Source organism: Parambassis ranga, chromosome 15 (assembly GCF_900634625.1).
Source record: "Parambassis ranga chromosome 15, fParRan2.1, whole genome shotgun sequence".
Classification (NCBI taxonomy): Eukaryota; Metazoa; Chordata; class Actinopteri; family Ambassidae; genus Parambassis; species Parambassis ranga.
The window spans coordinates 15,318,101-15,340,250 of NC_041035.1; the positions used below are offsets into that span (position 1 = coordinate 15,318,101).

The following is a 22,150-nucleotide window of genomic DNA, read 5'->3' on the forward strand; positions in this document are numbered from 1 at the left end:
ACGGCCAAAACAAAATTACAGAGTGGACTGGACATAAGAAACACACTTCAGGTGTGATTGTCTCCCATTATCCTCAGATGGGACTGCCTCATTGCTGAGAAAGCTCAAAGGCTCCCACTAATTAAGCATAGGAGTAAGTTGTCTGTTTATGCACTTTGTTTTTATTTTATTTTTTTTCTGTGCCAGTCCGTGAAAGTGTTGTTTTACATGATACCGGTCCGTGGTGCAAAAAAGGTTGGGGACCGCTGCTCTACACCACGTGCTGCTGAGGTGCAGGAGTACTTTCAATGCCAGACTGATCCCTCCTAAATGCACCACTGAGCGCCACAGGAGGTCCTTCCTTCCCGTGGCCATCAAACTGTACAACTCCTCCCTCTGAGATCAGATCTAACACACTGTCTTGTAATCATATCCATATTGGATTTATTTAGATGAGATTTTACTGCACACAGTACAAGTTTTATATATGACTTCAGTCTTCACTTGCCAGGATTTGACTGGAATGTTTATTAATGTTTAGAATTTATTAGGTTTCATTTTTATTTTACGCTTACTACTTTACCTTATTTAGATTTCTAACCTGTCTTTTTTGAGTATACATGGAGCACCTGGAATGAAAGCAATTTCCCCCTGGGATCAATAAAGTATTTCTGATTCTGATTCTGATTCTGAACGACCTCTCACCGGTTGGCCTGGCTACTGCCATCACATATGCATACTCAGGAAAGCTCACCCTGTCACTCTACAGCATCGGCAGCACTATTGCTGCAGCCATGTTGCTGCAGATTGGCACTTTGGTGAAGATGTGCAGTGATTTCCTCATGCAGGAGCTCAGTGTGGAGAATTGCATGTATGTGGCCAATATTGCTGATGCCTACAACCTCAAAGAAACCAAGGAGGCATCTCAGAAGTTCATGAGGGAGAACTTCATTGAGTTTTCTGAGATGGAGCAGTTCCTCAAGCTCACCTATAAGCAGATCTGTGAATTTCTCTCAGACGATTCCTTGCAGCTGCCTTCCAGATTGCAATGAAATGGCTGGACTTTGACGAGAAGAGGTTGAAGTATGCATCAGATCTGCTCACTCACATCCGCTTCGGCACCATTTCTGCCCATGACCTGGTGAACCACATCCAGAGTGTCCCGAGGATGATGCAAGACCCCGAGTGCCACCGCCTCCTGGTGGATGCTATGAACTACCATTTGCTGCCATATCAACAGAACATCCTCCAGTCACGCAGGACAAGGGTGCGTGGTGGCCAGAAGGTGATCCTCACAATCGGTGGACGTCCCGCCCTGACAGAGAAATCTCTCAGCAAAGATGTTCTCTACAGAGATGAAGATAACGTGTGGAACAAGCTGACAGAAATGCCAGCAAAGAGCTTCAATCAGTGTGTGGCAGTCTTGGATGGCTTTCTGTATGTGACAGGTGGAGAAGACCAGAATGATGCCAGGAACCAGGCTAAACATGCTGTGAGCAACTTCTGCAGGTAAGAGCTAAGTGATTTGATTTCACCATATGCATGTAAATTATTGTAGAATTGGAAAATAACTGTGAATCCCTTCTTTAGTTATGACCCCCGCCTCAACACATGGATTCACTTGAACAACATGATCCAAAGGCGCACCCACTTCAGCATCAACATCTTCAACGGCCTCTTGTTTGCCATTGGAGGGCGAAATGCTGATGGTGTTCAGGCTTCTGTGGAATGCTATGTGCCCTCTTCCAACCAGTGGCAGATGAAAGCTCCCATGGAGGTACCCCGCTGCTGTCATGCCAGCTCCGTCATCGATGGCAAGATCCTGGTATCTGGAGGTTACATCAACAATGCCTACTCCAGGGCTGTGTGCTCGTACGACCCCTCAACTGACACCTGGCAGGATAAGACCAGCCTCAGCACACCTCGTGGTTGGCACTGTGCCGCCACTGTGGGTGACCGGTCTTATGTGATCGGTGGTAGCCAGCTGGGAGGTCGCGGGGAGAGGGTGGATGTCCTCGCTGTTGAATCTTACAACCCTCACAACGGGCAGTGGAGCTACTGCGCACCTCTCCACACGGGGGTGAGCACAGCTGGTATTTCCATTTTGAACAACAAGGTCTATCTACTCGGAGGCTGGAACGAGGGTGAGAAGAAGTACAAGAAATGCATTCAGGTTTACAACCCAGATCTCAATGAATGGACTCAGGATGACGAATTGCCAGAAGCTACAGTTGGGATTTCATGCTGTGTCGTCGCCATACCCACACGGAAAACACGAGAGTCCAGAGCCAGCTCAGTTGCATCTGCACCAGTCAGTATATAAGGATTTAGACAGTGACATAGTTTACATGTCCAAAAGGTCTGTTGGTTGCATAATCTTGGTCACTAAAGGGCTTAGATATACAAAATGTAAGATTATACATTTATAGTATGTTCTTACAAGGTATTTTTTTTAATACCAATGAAAGTTCTGAATTAGATTTTTGGTATATTTGGCATCATTAAGTTTAACAATAATAGAAAATAACAAAAATATGATCAGTTTTCCTTCTGGGGCCAAGTCTTCTGAGTTTCAACTTAAAACTCAAATAAAAAAGTAAAAGAAAAAAGAGAAAAAAATTATGTTGAAATTCACCTGTCTGCAGTCGTTCCACCATGGACATAATAACACTGGATTTATGTAACAGTCGTGTCTGTGGTGACAACAGCTACTGTGATATCTCATATACTTGAACAGAATAATAAAGCTGGAGCTGGAATAAGTGTTGACATTGACCTACCAGGAGTAGGTGCATGTGATTAGTGTTTGAATACACAGTCAGGCTGCTGTTTCTCTACATGCCTCTCATGTACAGCATTCAGTAGTCCTGTGTGTGTGTGGGGGTGATTGTCAAACACTGAAGAGATTCTGTTAGGGAGATGTCAGAATGATGAGGTCTGAATGAGTTAAGATGTGACAGTAATAACTTATTTTGTAAAAAATAAAAATAAAAATAGAAGTAACAGATGATGTTCAGCACCTGAGCTTTTCCGGAAGTCAGCACATGTGAATTCCCTGACTGCTCATGTCTTTCCATTTTTTGTTTGTATTTAAATTAAAGAGATGAAGTGTAAACAGCTCTAAGCTGGGGTATTTTTTCGGTGTACCTTTTATGTTTTTGTTGTTGTTACCCAACAAGATGTATTTAAATTCATTCTGATTGTTTTTAAGAGCATGCACAGGAGATTGTTTTGCTCTTTTTTTTATTCTTTGGGGAAATTATCAAAAAAAGATTCAGAACAGATAAATAGGGGTTTATTTTTAGCAGATTTGCATTGACACTAAAAAAAGAAACAAATATACCACATTCAAATCATTATTCAAAGTGAAACATGCCTGGAGATGTTCTGCAAGGCAGTTATTGCAGTACAAAACACACCTTTATTTGGATTTGAGTGCAGTTCATACAACAGCTTTATTCACCCACACATGTATAGTGAGTATTTGCAAGGCAACAGTTACACCCTCTAACTAAAGTGCTGTGTCATTATTACGATAATATATCTCTTCATATTGCATAATGGTGCATTCACTTACTCATGGGGAGGTGGTTCCTTTCTAACATTAGTCATGACTCATTATTAGAAATCAATTAAATTAAACAAATGGACACAACACAAAGTCTCTGACCTAGAAAAATGGACCGCTGAAACAATTATTGATTAAATGGTTTACAACTGACATAGAATTACTAAACAATTGTTCTGATTATAGCAATAGAGACATTAAATATCCTTTGGTTAATGTTAGTCAAATGTTTCTCTGATAAATACCATAGTAAATGACCAGAAGGCTGGTTTGAAATAAGTGGTTGGAGGACTTAAGAAAGGCTCTAGCATGTCATATATATATATATATATATATATATATAGCTGCTATATATATATTGTATAATTAAATGTTGATGTAAAAAGTACATTACAGGCAGTGAAAACAATAAAAAAGAATCGTGGAGGGTGATTTCCCATTTTTCAGGAACGCCTGAATGCAGCACCGCAGCCAGCGTGTGACAGACAGGTAGGTGGGAGGAACAGAACGGCGAAGAATGCCGAGTCATAGTGACGTCATTACGCTCCGCCTGGAGACATCACGTGCATAAAGCCAGGCGGACGTTCATATGTTCAACACAGACAAACTCTGTGGAGGAGCAGACTCGTTTGGCAACAACATTGTTTAGGAACCGGTTCACCTGTCACACCCTCACAGAGCTGCACATTAATCGGTTCTCTCTGTGGTTCTTCACCGAGCAGAGGTTTGCACGCACTGATAAACTCGTTCGTTTTGGTTTTTTTTTTAGTGAAGAACCGCGTTTATCCTTTCACGCTTGTGGTTTGCTGAGCTAACCAGTCATTAGCAGGTGATGAGCAGGGGCCTGCTTCTCTTGAATGCCCAGCTAAGGTTACTGACAGGGCACGCCGCCTAACAGCACCAAGAGACTCTGCGTTCAGCCCGTGAACTCTCTGACAGCAGCCCCAGAGAAGCCAGACTCTCCGCCGCAGCTGCTGGTTTTGGGTCGAGACTTCATGTTAGCTCCCTGCGAGTTGGCCAAAGTAGCTAGCTAGCTAACTCTCGGCGTGCGAATTCAGTATAAGCAGCCAGTAAGACACTATCCGTATCCGTACTATCCGTAAAAACCACACCTCCAGCCTGTCTGTGCGATGGGTCTGCTGTCACTGGGGTCTCCGCTGAACTGGGAAGAAACCAAGAAGTATGCTGACTACATCAGGAAGCATGGCATCATTCAGTTTGTCAACATCTACAACAAGGTGAAGGACCGACAGAAAGATGTGTTGAAGTGGGGCGATGAGGTAAGAAAGTGACATTATAGCTGCTTTAAAATGCTGTGTGTTAATGCACTGGACCTGTCAGTCATGAATAGGGGTGTGTGATGCAATAGTGGTCCTTTATTGACACAGGAAGCTAATATATTGATTGTACCCTGGCTGCTGAACACAAACATTTCACTTTTAATGCAGTGTACATTAGCTGCTTCTGCTTCTTCCTTAATACAATACTTCCTAATAATGTATTTACACGTGACAGTAATAATCAGTCCTTTTCTAGTAGTTTTACTTTATGTATTAACATTCTGCTTCCTAGTTACCACTGCATATAATGCAGTCAGTACCGCTACCACACTCCTTGTTGAGTAAACAGTAACATCATTATTTATTAATTCTTTCATCCATGTTGGATTTCTAGTTATTTTACCTCCTCAAAACTTCACTGTGCTACAGCTCGAACAAAGTGTTTTGATTTCAAACCATGTGGAATGCTGTTGTTATAGATTTAATCCCCCTTTCAGACAGGGGATTACAGGGTAGCAGAGTCAAAGTCAAGGAAACATGACTGATGAATTGGAAGTGATGTGATGGTGTCCCGGTCTGATCTTAAAAAACCTCTGCTTTGTGCTGCTAGTCTAGCATACTTTTGAACATGGGTTGATGATGTGCTGTTTGCTTTCAGGTTGAGTACATGCTGGTGGAACTGGACGACAAGGAAGAGAAGGTTCGACTCGTCCTGAATGGTGGAGATGTGTTGGAAACTCTCCAAGAGCAGGGTGAAAACACAAACCCCAAGTGAGTAATTATTAACCCCCACATGTCTGTGAATATGGCACAGATATTAAAATATATATATTATACCTCATGGGTTTAATGACTGAAGGCCCGATTGTATTACTGACAGTTTGACTTGGCTTATGGCTTTGTCATTGATCCCTTTCTCTAGGTTTAAGTTTTTTTGTTAGAGGCGCACATAAATCAGACTCCACAGGAATCTTGATAAATGATAGTGCTGCTATTTGTCTGTCTTGGATCGCATCCAGCAGAGTGATTGAAATAAACACTGGTTTAATATATCTTAAAGACAGGTGTGCGCTTTGATTTGTGTTTGCTTTATAATCACAAAAACCACTAACACCCACACAGCTGTGTAAATGTAAACATGAACAGTTACAGCTACAGTTGCCTGTTGTTGCTGCTCAGTCAAGTAAACCCTCAGAAACGGGATCATGTGATTTTTCTGCATTTCTTTGTCTTTTTTTGCCAAACATTTGGTGACATAGGTTACCATTAACCAACACAACTATTATTATAGCTATTATAGTTTATTATAGTTTAGTTAAATAACTCTAAAATGAAGTCATTTATACACTTTAGGAGTCACAAGCAGAGGCAGGCAGAACACTCCTTTCTTATGATGTTTTCCATACTGAATTTGCCTTCAGGCCACCATAGTGTCGACTGTCAAATATTTCTCTTAACTTCACACACGTTCACAGAAAATGCTGGATTTCTGTACTAATAGGAATAGGGTTAATAGATTTAAGAACCACACACAAGAAAGGCACCAGTAGGTCCTCCTTTGTCAAAAAGCAATTTAAAATCTTAGTTTTTAGATGGTAGTTTTAAAGGCTACTAGCATGTTTTAAGAACATGTAGCTGTACGATCTTTTTGTGATTGTACAACCAAAGCTCTGAGTCAGGTCTAGAGAGGCAAATCTGCTTTTGGCCCTGTCCTACACATCGCACGGTGATGCCTCTTTTGCAGTCTTTGCAGTCCTGTCTTGTAAAGGGTAACTGAGAGGGGCTACAGAGGTTACAGAGCTGCTCATTTTATTGGTCAACAGTCACTATAATATGCAATAACAATGACAACATAGCTCATGATCCAATAGCCCCTCAGGTTCCAGACTTTAGTCTTTCTGCTTGAACAATGATGATTTCAAACTTTACGTGCCTAATAGTTCATAGTTTATAGTTGCACCTCCAAGAGGATAACATATTTTTAAAAAAGTTTAAGCTTGATTTTTTTTTGTGAAATCTGTAATGAAGAGAGTGAACTTAGAAATCCACATTTTCTTTAGGAAAAGATTCTACAAAAGGTCACCACAGGTTGAGAATGCCGTCATGAACTGCAGTAACATTTCTGTAAAGAGAACAAATTCTCTGCAGGCGCTGTAAATGTGTTTGTAGAGGCTCATGACTGTTATGCTTGCTCGCTGCCAATGACGTCGGTCTAAATCTGTGTAGCCAACTTGACCCAGGGGAAATACCAGTGGCAGTGAGAATAGTAGAGCCGATGCATTCCTCATTACTGCCCCTCTGTTGCACACACCAAAGAGCACGCTCTATCACACAAATACGTTGCGTTGGTTGGCCCTGCCAGGATTATGGCTGATATATGATAAAGAGACTGCAGCCGGTTTGTTCAATCAAAAAGGTCATCACGATAATGAGACCAGGGCCTTTGTTGTTGCTGACCTAGTATAAAGTTTACAATAATATTTTTTTGCAGTCACCCCACTCTCTGGAGACCAGAGTATAGCAGCTACATGATTGAGGGGACTCCAGGGCAGCCGTACGGTGGGACCATGTCGGAGTTCAACACGGTGGAGGGAAACATGAGGAAGAGACGACGAGAGGCATCGTCTGTCCTGAACCAGAATGAAACTCTGTGCACCATCACCTCGTTTCCAAGGTACTTTGCTTCTAATCAGTGAAATCTTTAAATGTCTTTAATGGTTCTTAATGGAGTCTTAGCAATTTTCTCTTTTTTTAACCACACTTGCAGTTTTTATAACCTGATTCATAATATTTTTGGTTTATTTTTTATACATTCTTTAGGTTAGGTTGCCCAGGTTTCACCAAACCAGAGTGTCGGCCGACTCCTGTTGAAAAAGGAGTGTCAAAGTCACTGTTTTTTCCAGATGAAGCCATCAACAGACACCCAAGATTCAGGTAGGCATCATGATTAAAACATCCTGATGTTTTGCATCAGGAAAAAGTTCACATGATTTTCAGTTGTTACCACAGACAGAATCCTGCCTCAGGCATGTTTGCATGTTCCTCTGACTGTATGAATGTTTTCCTCTAATCAAGTCTGTGCTTTGTGGACGTGTGCGTCTGTTCATGTTTGTTTTTCAGCACTCTTACCAGAAATATACGACACAGAAGAGGAGAGAAAGTCGTAATCAATGTGCCAAGTAAGTTTGATAATATAACAGTTGTGCACACTACTTAAGTACACAAACCATTTAAAGATTTCATTGCCACGCAATTATATAAACTATTATGACCATCTTCTTTTCTCTGCTTCAGTCTTCAAAGATAAGTGCACTCCATCTCCATTTGTGGAGGAGTTTCCTGAGGACGATGGCGAAGCAGCGAGGGCGGTTCTGCCCGACCATATCTACATGGATGCTATGGGCTTCGGCATGGGCAACTGCTGTCTGCAGGTACCGCATCTCAGTTTGTTGTTCTCTATAACCGGTATAAATGAGAGGATGTAACTGGGATTGTTTATTGTGACTCCAACTCCACATTCCTAATGAGTGATCTATAAATGTACTTCAGACTCTTTTATGATGCTTTTGTAGGTAACATTCCAGGCTTGCAGCATTGATGAGGCAAGATATCTTTATGACCAACTAGCAACATTCTGCCCCATCGTGGTGAGTAGAAAAATAAAACATTTGCTATCTTGTCCTATATCGGGAGTTTTAACTGACCGAAACAGGACTTATATGTAACTTGTCCACATTAACATAATTAATATAATTACTGTTATGTGGTTTCAGATCTATTTATCATGCATTTGTGCTTTCCATATATATAGGAATCTGAATGTGATTTAATCATTTTATGGTAGTGGGAACATACTTTATGGTTATTTGTTTGTTGCACATATGTTTTCATCAAACACACTAAAATGCTAGTTTTCGCTCTTTGCAGATGGCACTGAGTGCAGCCTCGCCCTTCTACAGAGGCTACGTATCGGATATTGATTGCCGCTGGGGTGTTATCTCCGCCTCTGTGGATGACAGGACACAGGAAGAACGAGGGCTGAAGGTGAGCATGAGATGTTGGGAGACTTTCAGGATGTGATGAAGCTTTTGGTTGCCCTAAAATACACCTGATTGTTATACTTGGACACTTGGACTCTTCAGAAATAAATGTGATGTGGTGCTTGGTTTCATTAGGATGAAATTGAGTTCACCTTCTACTATCCAAAAAAAGAACATTGTACTTGTTTTGTCATTTTAAAACTCCACATAATGAAACGCCTTATTGTGAGGACTGAGTGAATGAGGAAATAATATACCATGTATCATGGCTAGCTAAGCTTACCCATAAACCATTTATATATGTAGCTGTACTGGGTCCAGATCAAGGCTGCTACAGTGAGTGAATCAGCTGCAGCATCTCATGTGTCTGAGGATGCCAGATGAACAGAAAGGTGTTAAAGAGTATTTCAGTCTGTCATTTTTAGCGCTTTACACTGCAGCTGTAATACTGGGTACAATATTAATATATATATTTAAATATATACTGTACAGTTTTTAGATAACTATGTGCCAAACATGATTGAAGTGTGTGTTTTGAGTATAATGTATAAAACCTGTTTCTCTGCAGCCACTGAAAAACAACAAATACAGGATCTTCAAGTCAAGATATGACTCGATCGACAGCTACCTGTCTAGCTGTGGTGAGAAGTACAATGACATTGATTTGACGATAGATGAGGATATCTACAAGCAGCTGCTCGCTGCAGGTACTGATACCTGACACACAAACATGCTACTTTCAAGTGAAAACACATCTATAGACACTCTGTAGTAATAAGATGATATTCTTTATTGACAGGAATCGACAAGCTTCTGGCCCAGCACATAGCGCACTTGTTCATCCGAGACCCGCTCTCTGTCTTCGAGGAAAAAATACATATTGATGACGAAAACGACTCTGATCACTTTGAGGTCAGGATTACTTCATGAATTCATGCATAGTAGAATAAAGACAATACAGGTGTGACCTCAGCGAATTTAACTTTGCATTCTAACAACTTGCAGAACCTCCAGTCAACCAACTGGCAGACAATGAGGTTTAAACCTCCTCCTCCAAACTCTGACATCGGCTGGAGGGTGGAGTTCCGCCCCATGGAGGTACGAATAAAACATCTAGTCTAGGTTTTATGTTCACTGATGTTTGTTTAGCGAGTTAACGTTGTGTTTTTGCTTTTCAGGTGCAGCTAACTGACTTTGAAAACGCTGCATACGTGGTCTTTGTTGTCCTGCTCACCAGAGTGATCCTGTCCTACAAGCTGGACTTCCTAATCCCATTGTCGAAGGTGAGAACAGAGCCAGACTGTTATAGAAGCACAAAGACGGAGCAGATGTTTCAAGTAGATTAAAAAAAAAAATGTCCTTAAAAATGTCTTTTTATTAGGTTGATGAAAACATGAAGGTGGCACAGAAGAGAAATGCTGTCCAGGAGGGCATGTTTTACTTCCGAAAGGACATCTTTAAAGGCAAGTAAAACAGAAATACCATCTTGAAGTGGAAGCTTAGGGTGAATGCTTTAAGACCTTTGTTTTGTCCACCAACAGGCTGCAACCCGGTACTCGATGGCACTGCTTCTGCTCAAAACGGCTTGGAGACTGAAGGCACTAATGAGGAGTACACACTGATGAGCATTGACACAATCATCAATGGAAAGGTTAGACATTTAGGAGTAGCTGCATCTTTGTTCTGCTGTCTGCTGCAGTCAGAGGTTCAGCTGGAGCTTGTAGCTCTTTCTAGGAATACGTTGTCATGTTGTTGTTAGCCATTTAACATCTATTCTTACATTTTTTTTAATCACCAGGAGGGAGTGTTTCAAGGGCTCATCCCAATCCTTAACTGCTATCTGGAGAACATGGAAGTGGATGTGGACACCAGGTGCACCATCTTAAATTATCTGAAACTCATCAAGAAACGTGCTTCAGGTAAATGTAACAAAACATCCTGAACAGCCAAATGCACAGTTTCCTTCTTTTTTTAAACACCACGTCCTTCTCTTGCTGCTCTGGGAACAGGTGAGCTGATGACCATGGCCAAATGGATGAGGGAGTTTGTGGCCAAGCACCCGCAGTACAAGCAGGACAGCGTCATTACCGACAAGATCAATTACGACCTGCTGAAGAAATGTGACAGCATTGCTAAAGGTGAAGAGCAGTGCCCTGAGCTAATTGGAAACCCGATCAACAGATTCAAGTGAGAAACGCTTGTAGAATGTGCATCATTATCGCCGATAAACATGCATGTAAAGAGAGACCAAATGTATGGCTCGCAACGAAAGAGGTCCAATTATAAGAGAATGCAAAGCAGCATGTGTGTGTTGCAAACAAACACACCTGCATCCAATATGTGTATATATGCTGTATCAGATTTTTATGATTACAAAGTTATTTTAATAGGATTAAGACATGCAAAGAGTTGTGTAATAGAAAAGCAGATGTGTATTTATTTTTGTGTGGAAATTAAGCATATCTGTGTGAGAATGTAAATGTAGCAAAGGGTTGTACAGTAGTCTGCTTTTAATCATGTGTTCTGTAAATACTGTACTTCTGCTCTTTCAAACATTAACATTGTCTTTTCTGGATGTAAGCTCTTCTACACGTTTCGGTTTGGATTCTTTTTTGTTTCTTTTATTTTTATTTTTTTGCATTTAAAAAAAAAAAAAAAACGTTTGCTCTTCTGACCTTGTAGTGGGACCTTGAAATCAGTGTTGCATTCAAGAGGAAATGGTGAACCATTGTTTGCAATGTGATGCTATTTCAAAATAAATCTCTACAACAGTAAGACCGTTTTTATCTGGTTAGTTTGTCACAAAAGAATCTTCATTTAGTCTCTTAGCTCTGCAGAAGAGCTCCAGAGTCAGAATTTCACAACAAACTGCTTGAAGAAGCTGGTTTTTAAACAGTAAAGAGATTTATTTTAAATGTTTTCCACATTTTCCACATGAACAGTGACATCCTCGCTGTGGTGACCACTAAGCTCCTTCATCTTAGGAAAGAAGCAGTAGTCTTAGGAACCAAATGAGGTGAACAGGTTGGGTGTTGGAAGAGCTCAAATCCATATTTGTGCATGGCAGCCATCATCACTGTGGGCTTGTGGACTGAAATGCAAAAAAAAATATATATTTTCGGGTCAAAAAAAACTTCAGCAGTACAAAAATACAAATATATTCTGTTGCATTTCAACAGGCTTCTTTTGTGTTTAACAGTAACACTCACACATGTCCACCCACAAGATGGTGGTATTGACCCACAGCTTCACACTGAGCTGCAGTGACAGATGAGAGCATTACCTCAGTGTGACCTTTTGGGTAAGGATAATGATTATGTCTGCTGCAGGCCTGCCTTTTGCTACAAAAGAAGTGGCAGCACAGACAAATGGATGGTTCTTATTAAACTAAAAAAAATGACAAAAAATAAGTGGTTAGACTTCATCAAAGAGAAAATGACAGAGAGGGGTATGTGGAGCTGACATGAGTAAAATGTAAGGTCAGACCAGAGAAGAGCCTGCGGTGTGTGTACTTAATCTCATTAATGGTTGAACAGTGATCAGTCAAAAGCACTGATGAACATGTTAATTAGCAGATATATCACAACAGACCACTATGAGGACAAGTGAATGCTGCTTCTAATAAGACAGTCTCTAGTGGCCACCACTGGTACTGCAGCTACGTTATGAGTTGGCACTGATTGTGTCTCATTGAACTTGACACATGAGTGGTAGATACTTAAAGCTGCAATAATCAACATATTTAACACATAACATTCACATTAATAATCGTGTGTGTAGGAAATGATATATTTTTTACCTGACTGGCCACTATAAAAAAAACAAGGAATGAGGCAGGACTGCTGCAATAAATATGACTTACTAGTTTCCATTAAAAATACTTCTAGTGGGCTCAATTAGCTATGTATAAAACTTTGAGTTAAACATCAAATTAACATGCATACAATAATTATCTGCTAATCTTCAGCAGTTACTATAATCTTAGTTTAGCATGCCAGCAGATTGCAAATTTGACCAGTAGGTGGTGCTATAAAGGTGGTGGTTCATCCTCTGGGAAGTTTCAGCATGCACACAATGACACAAAATGACACGACAAAGTGCCTCTATTATTTTTTAAGAATCATAACTATGTGCAACAATTTAAGCTTCTTCTTTGTACAGTCAGACTGTATAAAATATACAGTAAAGTTAATCAATGACTCTCTGCTCCTCATCCTGTCTTCACACGCACGCCTCGTGTCAGGAGCCACAGTTTATCTGCAAGTTCAGGAGGACGCGCGGTCTTGATGTCATCTCTGAGTGTGTGTCGTGTGGTTGTAACACACCAGGTCACCTCATGGCTGTAAACCTCCTGCGGGGCAACGGGCCGCTCTGCCTGTTCCTCCCACTCTTTTCCACTGAGCGACAAGGCTGCACATTGTGCTCAGACCGGCCAGCCAGCCAGCCAAGGTTACACAGCCGCTTCTCTCACCCCGCCTCAGAAAGAAGGTAGGCAGTCCGCGACACACACACACACACACACACACACTCACACTCTCTCTCTCTCTCTCTTACACACACACAGCTGCATCTCTTCACCTTCCTTCAGTTTCCACCGCGCGGACGGACGCCTGGCTTTATGGTAAGGCTTTGTATCATCGGCGTGTTGCAGCGCGCATGGCGTCTGCAGGCGGGTAGTTCGGGTGATGCTGAAGCGGTGACCTCCATGCTGCTGCTCCTGCAGGCAGCACGCGATAGACAGGATGCGATAAGTTGTGTTATGTTAAAGTCTCCATGTAGCCCTGTCTGGAAGTTTCCTTTATGGAAGTGGATTATTAATGATGCCATGACAACCGGCGTCATCTGCGCGCATCCCTTCATTTAAAAGCGTAAAGTGCAGTTTCGATTACACGTGTGACCCTAATGCAGAGCAACTATTATACAATAGTGTGGCACCGATCAGCACCAGGGCGCAGACTCTTTTTGTCTTTTTCCATGAATTTATATCATGAAGCAGCTTGGAGAGCTCTGCAGCGTGTTAACTGTGTGGATGCTGCTGCTCTGTTTACATCTGCTGGGACTCACTTGTGTGTTGGCAAAACTTTTCAGTGTTTGTAGGCTACAGACATGAAGAAGAAAATGGGTTTGCATGCAGTTCCAGTGCAGTGCTGAGACATTAAACTGTAAAAACATTACTTTATTATTAAGAAATGACATTATATATATGTTTAGAGCTAAAATGTGGTCATAGGTGTAATTTTTTTATTTACAGTAGGGACCAGAATTACAATTTTCACATCTAAACTCAGTTTAATTTATAAAAATGTATAAGTAATAAGGTGACTGCCGGTCAATCTGCACCTTTGCAGACATATGACGCAACCCTAACGTTCACAGTTTGTATAAATCCTATATATATCCGCTGCTTCAGTGATGACACCGCTGTGTATTTCTAACCAAACTTCAGGTGTGTATTTACTTTTTGAGACTGTTTGTTTGGATGCTTTCTGCAGGGCTGCAGCATGCAGGCTCTCCTGCGGTGGCTCATCATGCTCTGATTAAAGCCCTGCAGATTATCATGTTTTGGTGCAGCCTAATGCATCTCTTTATAATCAGAGCTGGGATATTAACTGGACCAGGGTTGATCAGAATAAGCCCTATTTACTTCCTGCAGATCAGTGATTATTATATTATAGATGCATGCATGCAAGCGTTATTAATAATATGGAGTTCAACTTCATTTGTACTCACACTTGGACATGGATTTAAAAGAAATATAAGGAATGCATGCAAACAAAGCCGACAGTGTGCCCCCTCGGTGCTGTTACTCATATATCAATATCATATGACTGTATACAGAAGCCGCATGCAGATTGAATTAACATGCTTTAGTTAAATTTGATAGATCCGCTCACATTTCTGTCTCTATAGCACAAGGTTGTTCTGTTAACCCCTCAGGTATGTCACTGAAAAAAAAAATCTGAGCGACCACCGTCTAAATCAGGTTAATTCATCAGAAGCTCACAGTATACATGGCAGCATGCACTGAAGCTGGACTATCTCCCCCAGCTGTAGGTGAGATAGTCCGGTAGTGCAGCAGGCTGTGATGTAACTGTGCAATATTGAAAGCATAAAGCCTGGACACACATTTCTGAGGTGATACAGTTAGGGGAAAAATAGAAACGCCTGCAGGGCTGTGCAAATACCAGTGATAATGAAGAAAGGGAGTGTTCCTGAGAGTTATCAGGTTGAGACTAAGAAAATCACAAGCTGGAATTTGTGCAGATTTCTGCTGAGAAGTGTGAATGATCCTCTCAGAGCTTGATATGAAGGCAGACGTTTTGTTTCTTTTGAGAGTTTTCCTGATATGACCAGGTGGCTAATTCATTCAGAACTCTGGAATTTGATTTAGATGGAAAAAAAAAGTGCAGTTGTGAGTCTTGGCCGTCTGTTTTATATCAGTGGGCTGAAATAACTTCAACCTTTCCTCACATTATGACAACTTTGGCACAAAGGTTTATGAAGTGAATGCAGAGCAGGGCTGCCTGGGCCGAACAAGATCGCACAATGATTATTCCTGCTGCACATTACGGCTAATAAACTCTACACATTTTGACATCTTCATTACCGCCAACAATCTTGAGGGCCAGAGGCTCAACACGGAGCAGTTTGAACTGCAGGGAGTGGAGGGTATATGTACACACCTGAGGGCTGGCTTCTTGATGTGTGGAGAGTTTGATCTGCCGATGCAAAGAAGACGTGATGCAGAGATGATAGGATGTGAGGTGGTGGTGGTGGAGACAAACAAACTATTGTATAGGTTGAAACGTGTGTGTGTGTGTGTTTACCTCAGTCAACTCGAGAATTAGTGAATGTAAAATATCCAACAGATGTGAGTTTGATATCCTTCTGCATTCTGTTTTTAGGTGACACATGGAGACCTTTAACCATAAACTGAACACTTACTTGGAGTCATGGCTGGGCCCCAGGGGTAAGATGAATCAATGCTTTGCTGCACTGTACAGTTAACAGAATACTGTGGATAGCGTTCAAGGTAAACATTATCTGAAACCTTTGACCCAAGTCATTACATGCTGTACTCTGCGCGGTAGATTCCCCTCTACTCTACTCACCTCTCGCAGTGTTGAGCAAAATTCCTCAGTATGCGCCCCCTTTACCTTTCACTTGCCTGGCTGTTACCAGTCAGGCCACCTTATCGGCCAGCCTCCTCACCTCTTTTATCTTTGTGATCCAGATCAGCGGGTGCGGGGATGGCTGCTGCTCGACAACTACCCACCAACCTTTGCACTTACAGTCGTGTACCTTCTGATTGTGTGGATGGGGCCCAAGTACATGAAAAACAGGCAGCCATACTCCTGCAGAGGCCTCCTGGTGCTCTACAATCTGGGCCTCACGCTCTTGTCCTTCTACATGTTCTATGAGGTAAACAGACTGCTCAGCACTGAGAGATGTGCTGAAATAGGCCAAAGCAATCACTGCAAAGTCACACTGCAGGCAGACTGCAAAAGATACAAGTGGGAGCTGACCTAAACCAGGACAAGCTGCATACTGAAATGTAAATATGTCATATACACACATGTTTTATCTTTGAATACAGTGCTACAGATGAAGCTAGTAGCATACAGACCAGAGGTAGCATGGCTTTTCTCAAGGGTACAAAATACTCATGAGAGCAATCTATTAACATGTGCTAATCTGTGCTAATTCTATGCTGTATAGATAGATGCATAGCTATGAGGCACTACGTAACGTCCAAGTGTTAAACACGTTTTCTTCATTTAATTACTGATGATTAAATCAATCGAGGCTGTAGGTGGATTATATTGCCTCTGATGGTGTTGACCTCTTAATGCTAAGCTAACCAGCTGCTGAAGCTTTTGTGTCAGTGGTATCAGTCTGATCAAAAGCCAAAATCTGTCATCACAGAGACTGTTCCTTCAAATAGAATGCTCAAGAATCCACCAGACTATTAGCTTAGCGTAGCACAAAGCCTGCAAACAAGGGAAACAACTAGCCCAGCCACCAAACACAGCCAGCAGCCCATCTTAAACAACTTAAGTCATGTATTCCATGGAAAACATCTGACTTTTTTGTAGTTGTTTTCTCTCTCTAAGTGTCAATCTTGTCACCTAACTCAACACACAAGAAAGTTGTTGAAGACATTTCTCCAGCACTTGACTCTGATTAGGGCCGGGCCTGTAGCTCCTGACCTGTCTGGCTGAAAGCTGCCTGACAGACAGTGAGAGGGACACCGCTGGATGCTGACAGGCTCATTGTTTCAGCAATCAAATCCCTCGTATGCTCCTGCAGACATGAGCACAGCCCACTATTGTTTGTGGAAAACTGCTTTTTCATAAACATCTGACTAAGTAACTGAAATAGATATAGAGCCCGGATCTGCTGGTTACATGTGCCAAGACGTCACTTATCTGTGTTGGCATGTGTACTGTGGTCACCGGGACGACTGCCGTGTCCGTGCACGTGCAAAGTCTAAAGTGTGCGTATACTCTCCTCCTCCCCGTTCAGCTGGCAGAAGCTTCTTTCTTCTTTTCTGTGCGCATTGCGTAAGGGCTTCAGTGGACTGTTGGCTGTGTTTGATTCATTAAACCCTGTACTCTGACAATACCCCAGCCATGGGGTGACAGTCCAAAATCAATACCACCTGATGTGATTCAAAGTACAGGGCGTTTCTGTTTCGCTGTCCGGGTCACAGCGGTGATTCACATTATCTATCTATATGGGTTTCTGTGCACACACGCGATAAAAAGACTTTATTCCGGTGCTGTGTACAAGCATTGGCAGTTTTTTGGCGCTAACTTCCGAGTGAAGCTTTTTACTGCTGCAGACAAAGACAGAGGATCTATATTGATTTAGTGAATCAGCATTAAGCTGAGACATCTATGCGTATTTGAATATTTATACCTTAAAGGGGCATTCAAAGACAATTGGAAACGAGTGACATGATTAAGAAACACATGTGATAGAAGCAGTAAGGCTGACATCTTCCGTGCACAGAAATCACCCCCTACTTATCATTAAGCCCTATATAGTGCACACTATGTATCCCACAATGCATTGTGAAAAGAAGCATACATACAGTGAGAAGTACAGAGGAAGAGGGGGCGCTTCTGAACACAGCCTGTCTCTCTGTGTTTACTTTTGAACTCGGGGACAGTAAGCAGACCTGTTTCACACTGAGTGAGACCTCTGCCTTATACGTAATGTAGCAACAGATCAGAGGGTGAACTCTCTGACACATATAAGTCAAACTTCAGCTTCCAACACACCGTGTCAACAGATGTTGACCTTTTTTTAAACACTTTTATTTAGACTGAATGTTTAAAGACATTGTTTTTTGTCTGCAGCTTGTTACTACTGCGTGGCATGGCGACTACAACTTCTACTGCCAGAACACCCACAGTGCACCTGAAGCGGATAATAAGGTCAGTCTGCCTTTGATCCCTTTGATTTCATCATTGACATCACAAAGTGCACAATTTCCTGTTTGTCCTATTTTGTTATTGTTTACATTACAGTATAAAGGCTTACAAATGTACAAACTGTGTTATCTGAACAGCAGCTGCTTGGTAAAACTGTGATTGTTATTGTCGACACACTTTACACAGATACTCTTTTGTAACTATTAACCCTTTTGTAAAGGGTTAATAGTTACTCAGTTGCTCAACTCCTATAGGCTGACTGCCAAAGCTGATTCATATATTCATGTTTTTTTTCACTTAATTAAGGAAAACATTAAGCCTTTCCTGTAGTGAAAATAATATAAAGGAATGCTAATGCTAAGCTACCACACGCAGACAACAGCCATGCAAGCAGTGGGTAAGACTTTAAAAACCTTCACACCACAGATCGGGTCGATAATATCTCTAAATAAAGAACAGGTGGAGATTTATGTCTGACTGCATCACAAACAAGCAGTGGCTTCCCGTTCGATCCCCACTCCTCCCTAGTCATTGCCGTGTGTCCTTGGGCAAGGCACTTTACCCGCATTGCCTCCAGTGCACTCACTGGCCTTAAGCAATTTTCCTGATTATTAAATTATTGACAAAAAAAACCTGATGTTTGGTAATTAGCTATAGGGAAACGTATATGTTCAACTGATAAACAACACCACTATGACTTACTGTCAGCCGGATCACGCAGCTGATGGAGTAACAACAGTTTCCACTCAGATACACAAAGCTGCAGCCTGCAAGCTTTTACTTAGCCACACTGCATGTGTGTGTTATTGAGTGGTCAATAATGTTAGCAGAAGGCCGCTGTCGTTGCCATTTGCTCGTGATATTCACTTGCATAAGTTCATTTCACTGCAGGAAAGGTTTGATGTTCTCTGCGATCATCCCAGTGATTTTTGGGTGAATTAGATTAAACTCCGCCCATAAACATCCAGCAGTGCAGCAAACAGCACCGAGAACAATGTGAAAATCTCTTTCATTTCTGAGCACGAGTACCTGTAAATCCCAGCAGATCAGCTACAGAGGAGTCAATTTAATCCGACTCATGTCACCATGATGACTCTCTGCTGTGTCCCTACTGAGCTCTGCAGTGGAGGTGGAAACAAGGCTGCTGTGAAATGTGCATGGCTCTGCAGTCCTGCAGTGGTTAGGAGAAAACACGTTTTATCATTGTGTCACTGTTACAGATAGCTAAACTGCTTTATGATTCCTCTCAGACGTTCAAGGGCCTTTGGGGGAGATGTCAGCTTTATCACCTCATGATAAATAGTGTCTCCACGTGTTGGTTTGTGATATTAGTCTGAACATTTGTTCTGATTTTTACTGTTGTCTTTCACTTTCCCCCGTTAAGCATTGTGCTGTTTCCTTTCTCTTAGATCGCTAGCGCCCTGTGGTGGTACTACTTCTCCAAGCTCATCGAGTTCACAGACACCTTTTTCTTCATTCTACGAAAGAACAATCACCAGGTCACGTTTCTCCACATCTACCACCACGCCAGCATGCTGAACATCTGGTGGTTCGTCATGAACTGGATTCCCTGCGGCCATTGTGAGTGTTTTACACAACTTCACCCTCCAGTGACTCACACGCTTCCAGTAACCACACTTACTGTTTGGACCTTGTGGCAGAATAAATAATTCAGGTGCTCTTGTGTTAAACGCATTAGGCCTGAAGGCCTAAACCCATAGCCATACAGACAGCCATAAAGGACACAGAGTGACACTGATTGACCTGAACGCTGCTGCTTTATTATTACCCGGAGAGTCTTCTTCAAATCAATAACTTTGCTTTTGCCAAACATTAAAATCATCCATAGACACATTTTATTTTTTACCTGTTATTCCTGCAGCAGTTTACAGATTAAGTTAGTTCCTCCCTGTGTGATCATTGCACTGTCGTCACTTTGTGTTCACCAGCTGGCTGTAGATGAGTAACCTCTCGTGTCTGTCTCCTCCTCTCTCCTCCTCTGTGTCTCCTCAGCGTACTTCGGCGCCTCCCTAAACAGCTTCGTCCATGTAGTGATGTATTCTTACTACGGCCTCTCAGCCATTCCAGCCATCCGGCCATACCTCTGGTGGAAGAAGTACATCACTCAGTTACAGCTGGTCAGTTCACAAACATGCACAAAAACACTCAAGTAAAAAAATTCAAAAGCTAAAAATACGTTTCTACTACAACAAAAGTATAGTCATTTACACTCACGTCATGTTGCAGAGCTGATGTTGCCTGATGTACCTCCTCTGTGTCACCTTCTCACTCCTGCATACGTCTGCATGTGTGTCATGTTTCTCCCCCACAGATCCAGTTCTTTTTAACCATATTCCAGACCTCGTGTGCGGCCATATGGCCGTGCGGCTTTTCCATTGGATGGCTGTGCTTCCAAATAAGTTACATGGTCACACTCGTCATGCTGTTCGCAAACTTCTACAGACAGGTTCGTTGTTTTTCTTTCTTCTTGTTTTTTATTTAACAGAAGAGGAAGGACCATATGAAATGATCCTGGTCTTCTCTGGTGCCATGATATCATAGGAATATCTCCAAATTTCCAGTTAAATCTGTATTTAAGATACAATAATTCAGTTGTTGTCTAGGTTTAGTTAAAATGTCTGACTAAACCATACATCAAGTGATGCATTCAAGGACTATTCAAAGAAAGGTAAAAATCCACTTGCAAGTTTTTTTTGTGAGGAGCACTGTGTGTCCCAGGTTTTGTGATGATCAGGACAGCGCTCTCTGGTGGACAAACTCTGTGAGGTGACTTACTCTCGCTGTCTCTCTTCAGACTTACAAGAAGCACAAGGGCTCCCTGAGCAAGGAGCATCAGAACGGCGCCCCTGCAGCGACGAACGGACACGCAAACGGGACGCCATCGGCTGCAGCACCCAAGAAACTGAGGGTGGATTGACGTTTGAGGGAGCGACGCCTCACTGTCACTGTAGCATGTTAGCTAATGCTGCTAAGTCTAGCAATTAGTCTAGCACTCACTTCAAATGAAATAAGCCATAGACGCATACATCCAGAGACTCTCCATGTTTTTGCACACATTACTATATTGAATTAATCATGATAACAGAACAGTATTGTAGAATGGTTGACACTGTATAATATTGCCTCTCCTTGACCTCTAGAGTTTAATCCAAAACAAACAAAAATCTCATTCATGTCTACCAGCAAACATTGAGTGATGCTTTACTCACAGAAAGTCCAAAGATGAACGCTGCAGTGTTGGCAGCTGAAGGTTTTAAATCACACTTGATAACCTAAGGGACAATAAAAACACACAAACACACTGCGCACTGTAATGTGTAGCCAGAGTACGCTTTATCACTCCTCTCCTGCCCTCAGCAGTTGCATAATCCTAAACCATGATTTTAGAGCAGGGTGTCCTGATTGGAGTATTTAGCCATGTAACCGAAGCCTAACTAAAGCATAATGTGCTGCATAATTATGCTAGGATTAATAACAGTGTTAAGACATCAGCGTGAAAGGACAATTGCTGTGTTTAATGAGCACAATTTAAACTGCTTTACATCAATATTACAGCCTCCTTCTACTCTGTGTCATATCTTCTGTAGCTTTTAATGCAATTAATATAATTTAATAAGGTGACACCAATTAGGTCTTCAGTGTAATTGCGTATTATATAAGGAGTCAGATTTATCAAAGGAATATAATTATGCAGTAAAATGTGTTATATTCAGATTGAATCACTGTAGAAGCAGTCAGAAAAGCCATCGTACCACCATACAGTGTTCCTTAGACAGAGCCGTAAATTACTAAATATGTGGAAATAAGAGGAAAATAGAACAA

General features: G+C 41.8%; 3 protein-coding genes across 4 annotated transcripts in view; all 3 read left to right on the forward strand.

Moving 5' to 3' along the window:
* klhl31 (kelch-like family member 31) overlaps positions 1 to 2,787 on the forward strand; it is a 42,975-nt gene extending 40,188 nt beyond the window's left edge. Inside the window, exons 5-6 of the mRNA XM_028423839.1 lie at positions 1,057 to 1,488; positions 1,570 to 2,787. Of these exons, the coding sequence (XP_028279640.1) occupies positions 1,057 to 1,488; positions 1,570 to 2,302 (1,165 nt within the window). The 3' untranslated portion in view covers positions 2,303 to 2,787. The remainder of the gene's footprint in view (positions 1 to 1,056; positions 1,489 to 1,569) is intronic.
* A 1,348-nt stretch (positions 2,788 to 4,135) lies between these two features.
* Positions 4,136 to 11,642, forward strand: LOC114447519 (glutamate--cysteine ligase catalytic subunit-like). Its single transcript, XM_028423841.1, has 16 exons — positions 4,136 to 4,827; positions 5,486 to 5,598; positions 7,319 to 7,501; positions 7,648 to 7,761; positions 7,948 to 8,006; positions 8,122 to 8,258; positions 8,400 to 8,474; positions 8,755 to 8,871; positions 9,436 to 9,574; positions 9,667 to 9,779; positions 9,873 to 9,965; positions 10,046 to 10,150; positions 10,249 to 10,330; positions 10,409 to 10,518; positions 10,666 to 10,786; positions 10,877 to 11,642. The coding sequence occupies exons 1-16, from the start codon at positions 4,678 to 4,680 to the stop codon at positions 11,056 to 11,058; spliced, it is 1,893 nt and encodes a 630-aa protein (XP_028279642.1). The 5' UTR covers positions 4,136 to 4,677; the 3' UTR covers positions 11,059 to 11,642.
* A 1,482-nt stretch (positions 11,643 to 13,124) lies between these two features.
* On the forward strand, positions 13,125 to 22,150 carry elovl5 (ELOVL fatty acid elongase 5). 2 transcript variants are annotated; one of them, XM_028423853.1, is made up of 8 exons: positions 13,125 to 13,355; positions 15,773 to 15,837; positions 16,102 to 16,289; positions 18,233 to 18,310; positions 19,717 to 19,888; positions 20,321 to 20,445; positions 20,640 to 20,774; positions 21,123 to 22,150. In XM_028423853.1, exons 2-8 carry the CDS (start codon positions 15,780 to 15,782, stop codon positions 21,243 to 21,245), a joined length of 879 nt encoding a protein of 292 aa, XP_028279654.1. In that variant the 5' UTR covers positions 13,125 to 13,355; positions 15,773 to 15,779; the 3' UTR covers positions 21,246 to 22,150. The 2 variants fall into 2 exon arrangements, with proteins under 2 accessions (XP_028279654.1, XP_028279653.1); XM_028423852.1 differs by lacking the exon at positions 13,125 to 13,355 and adding an exon at positions 13,358 to 13,488.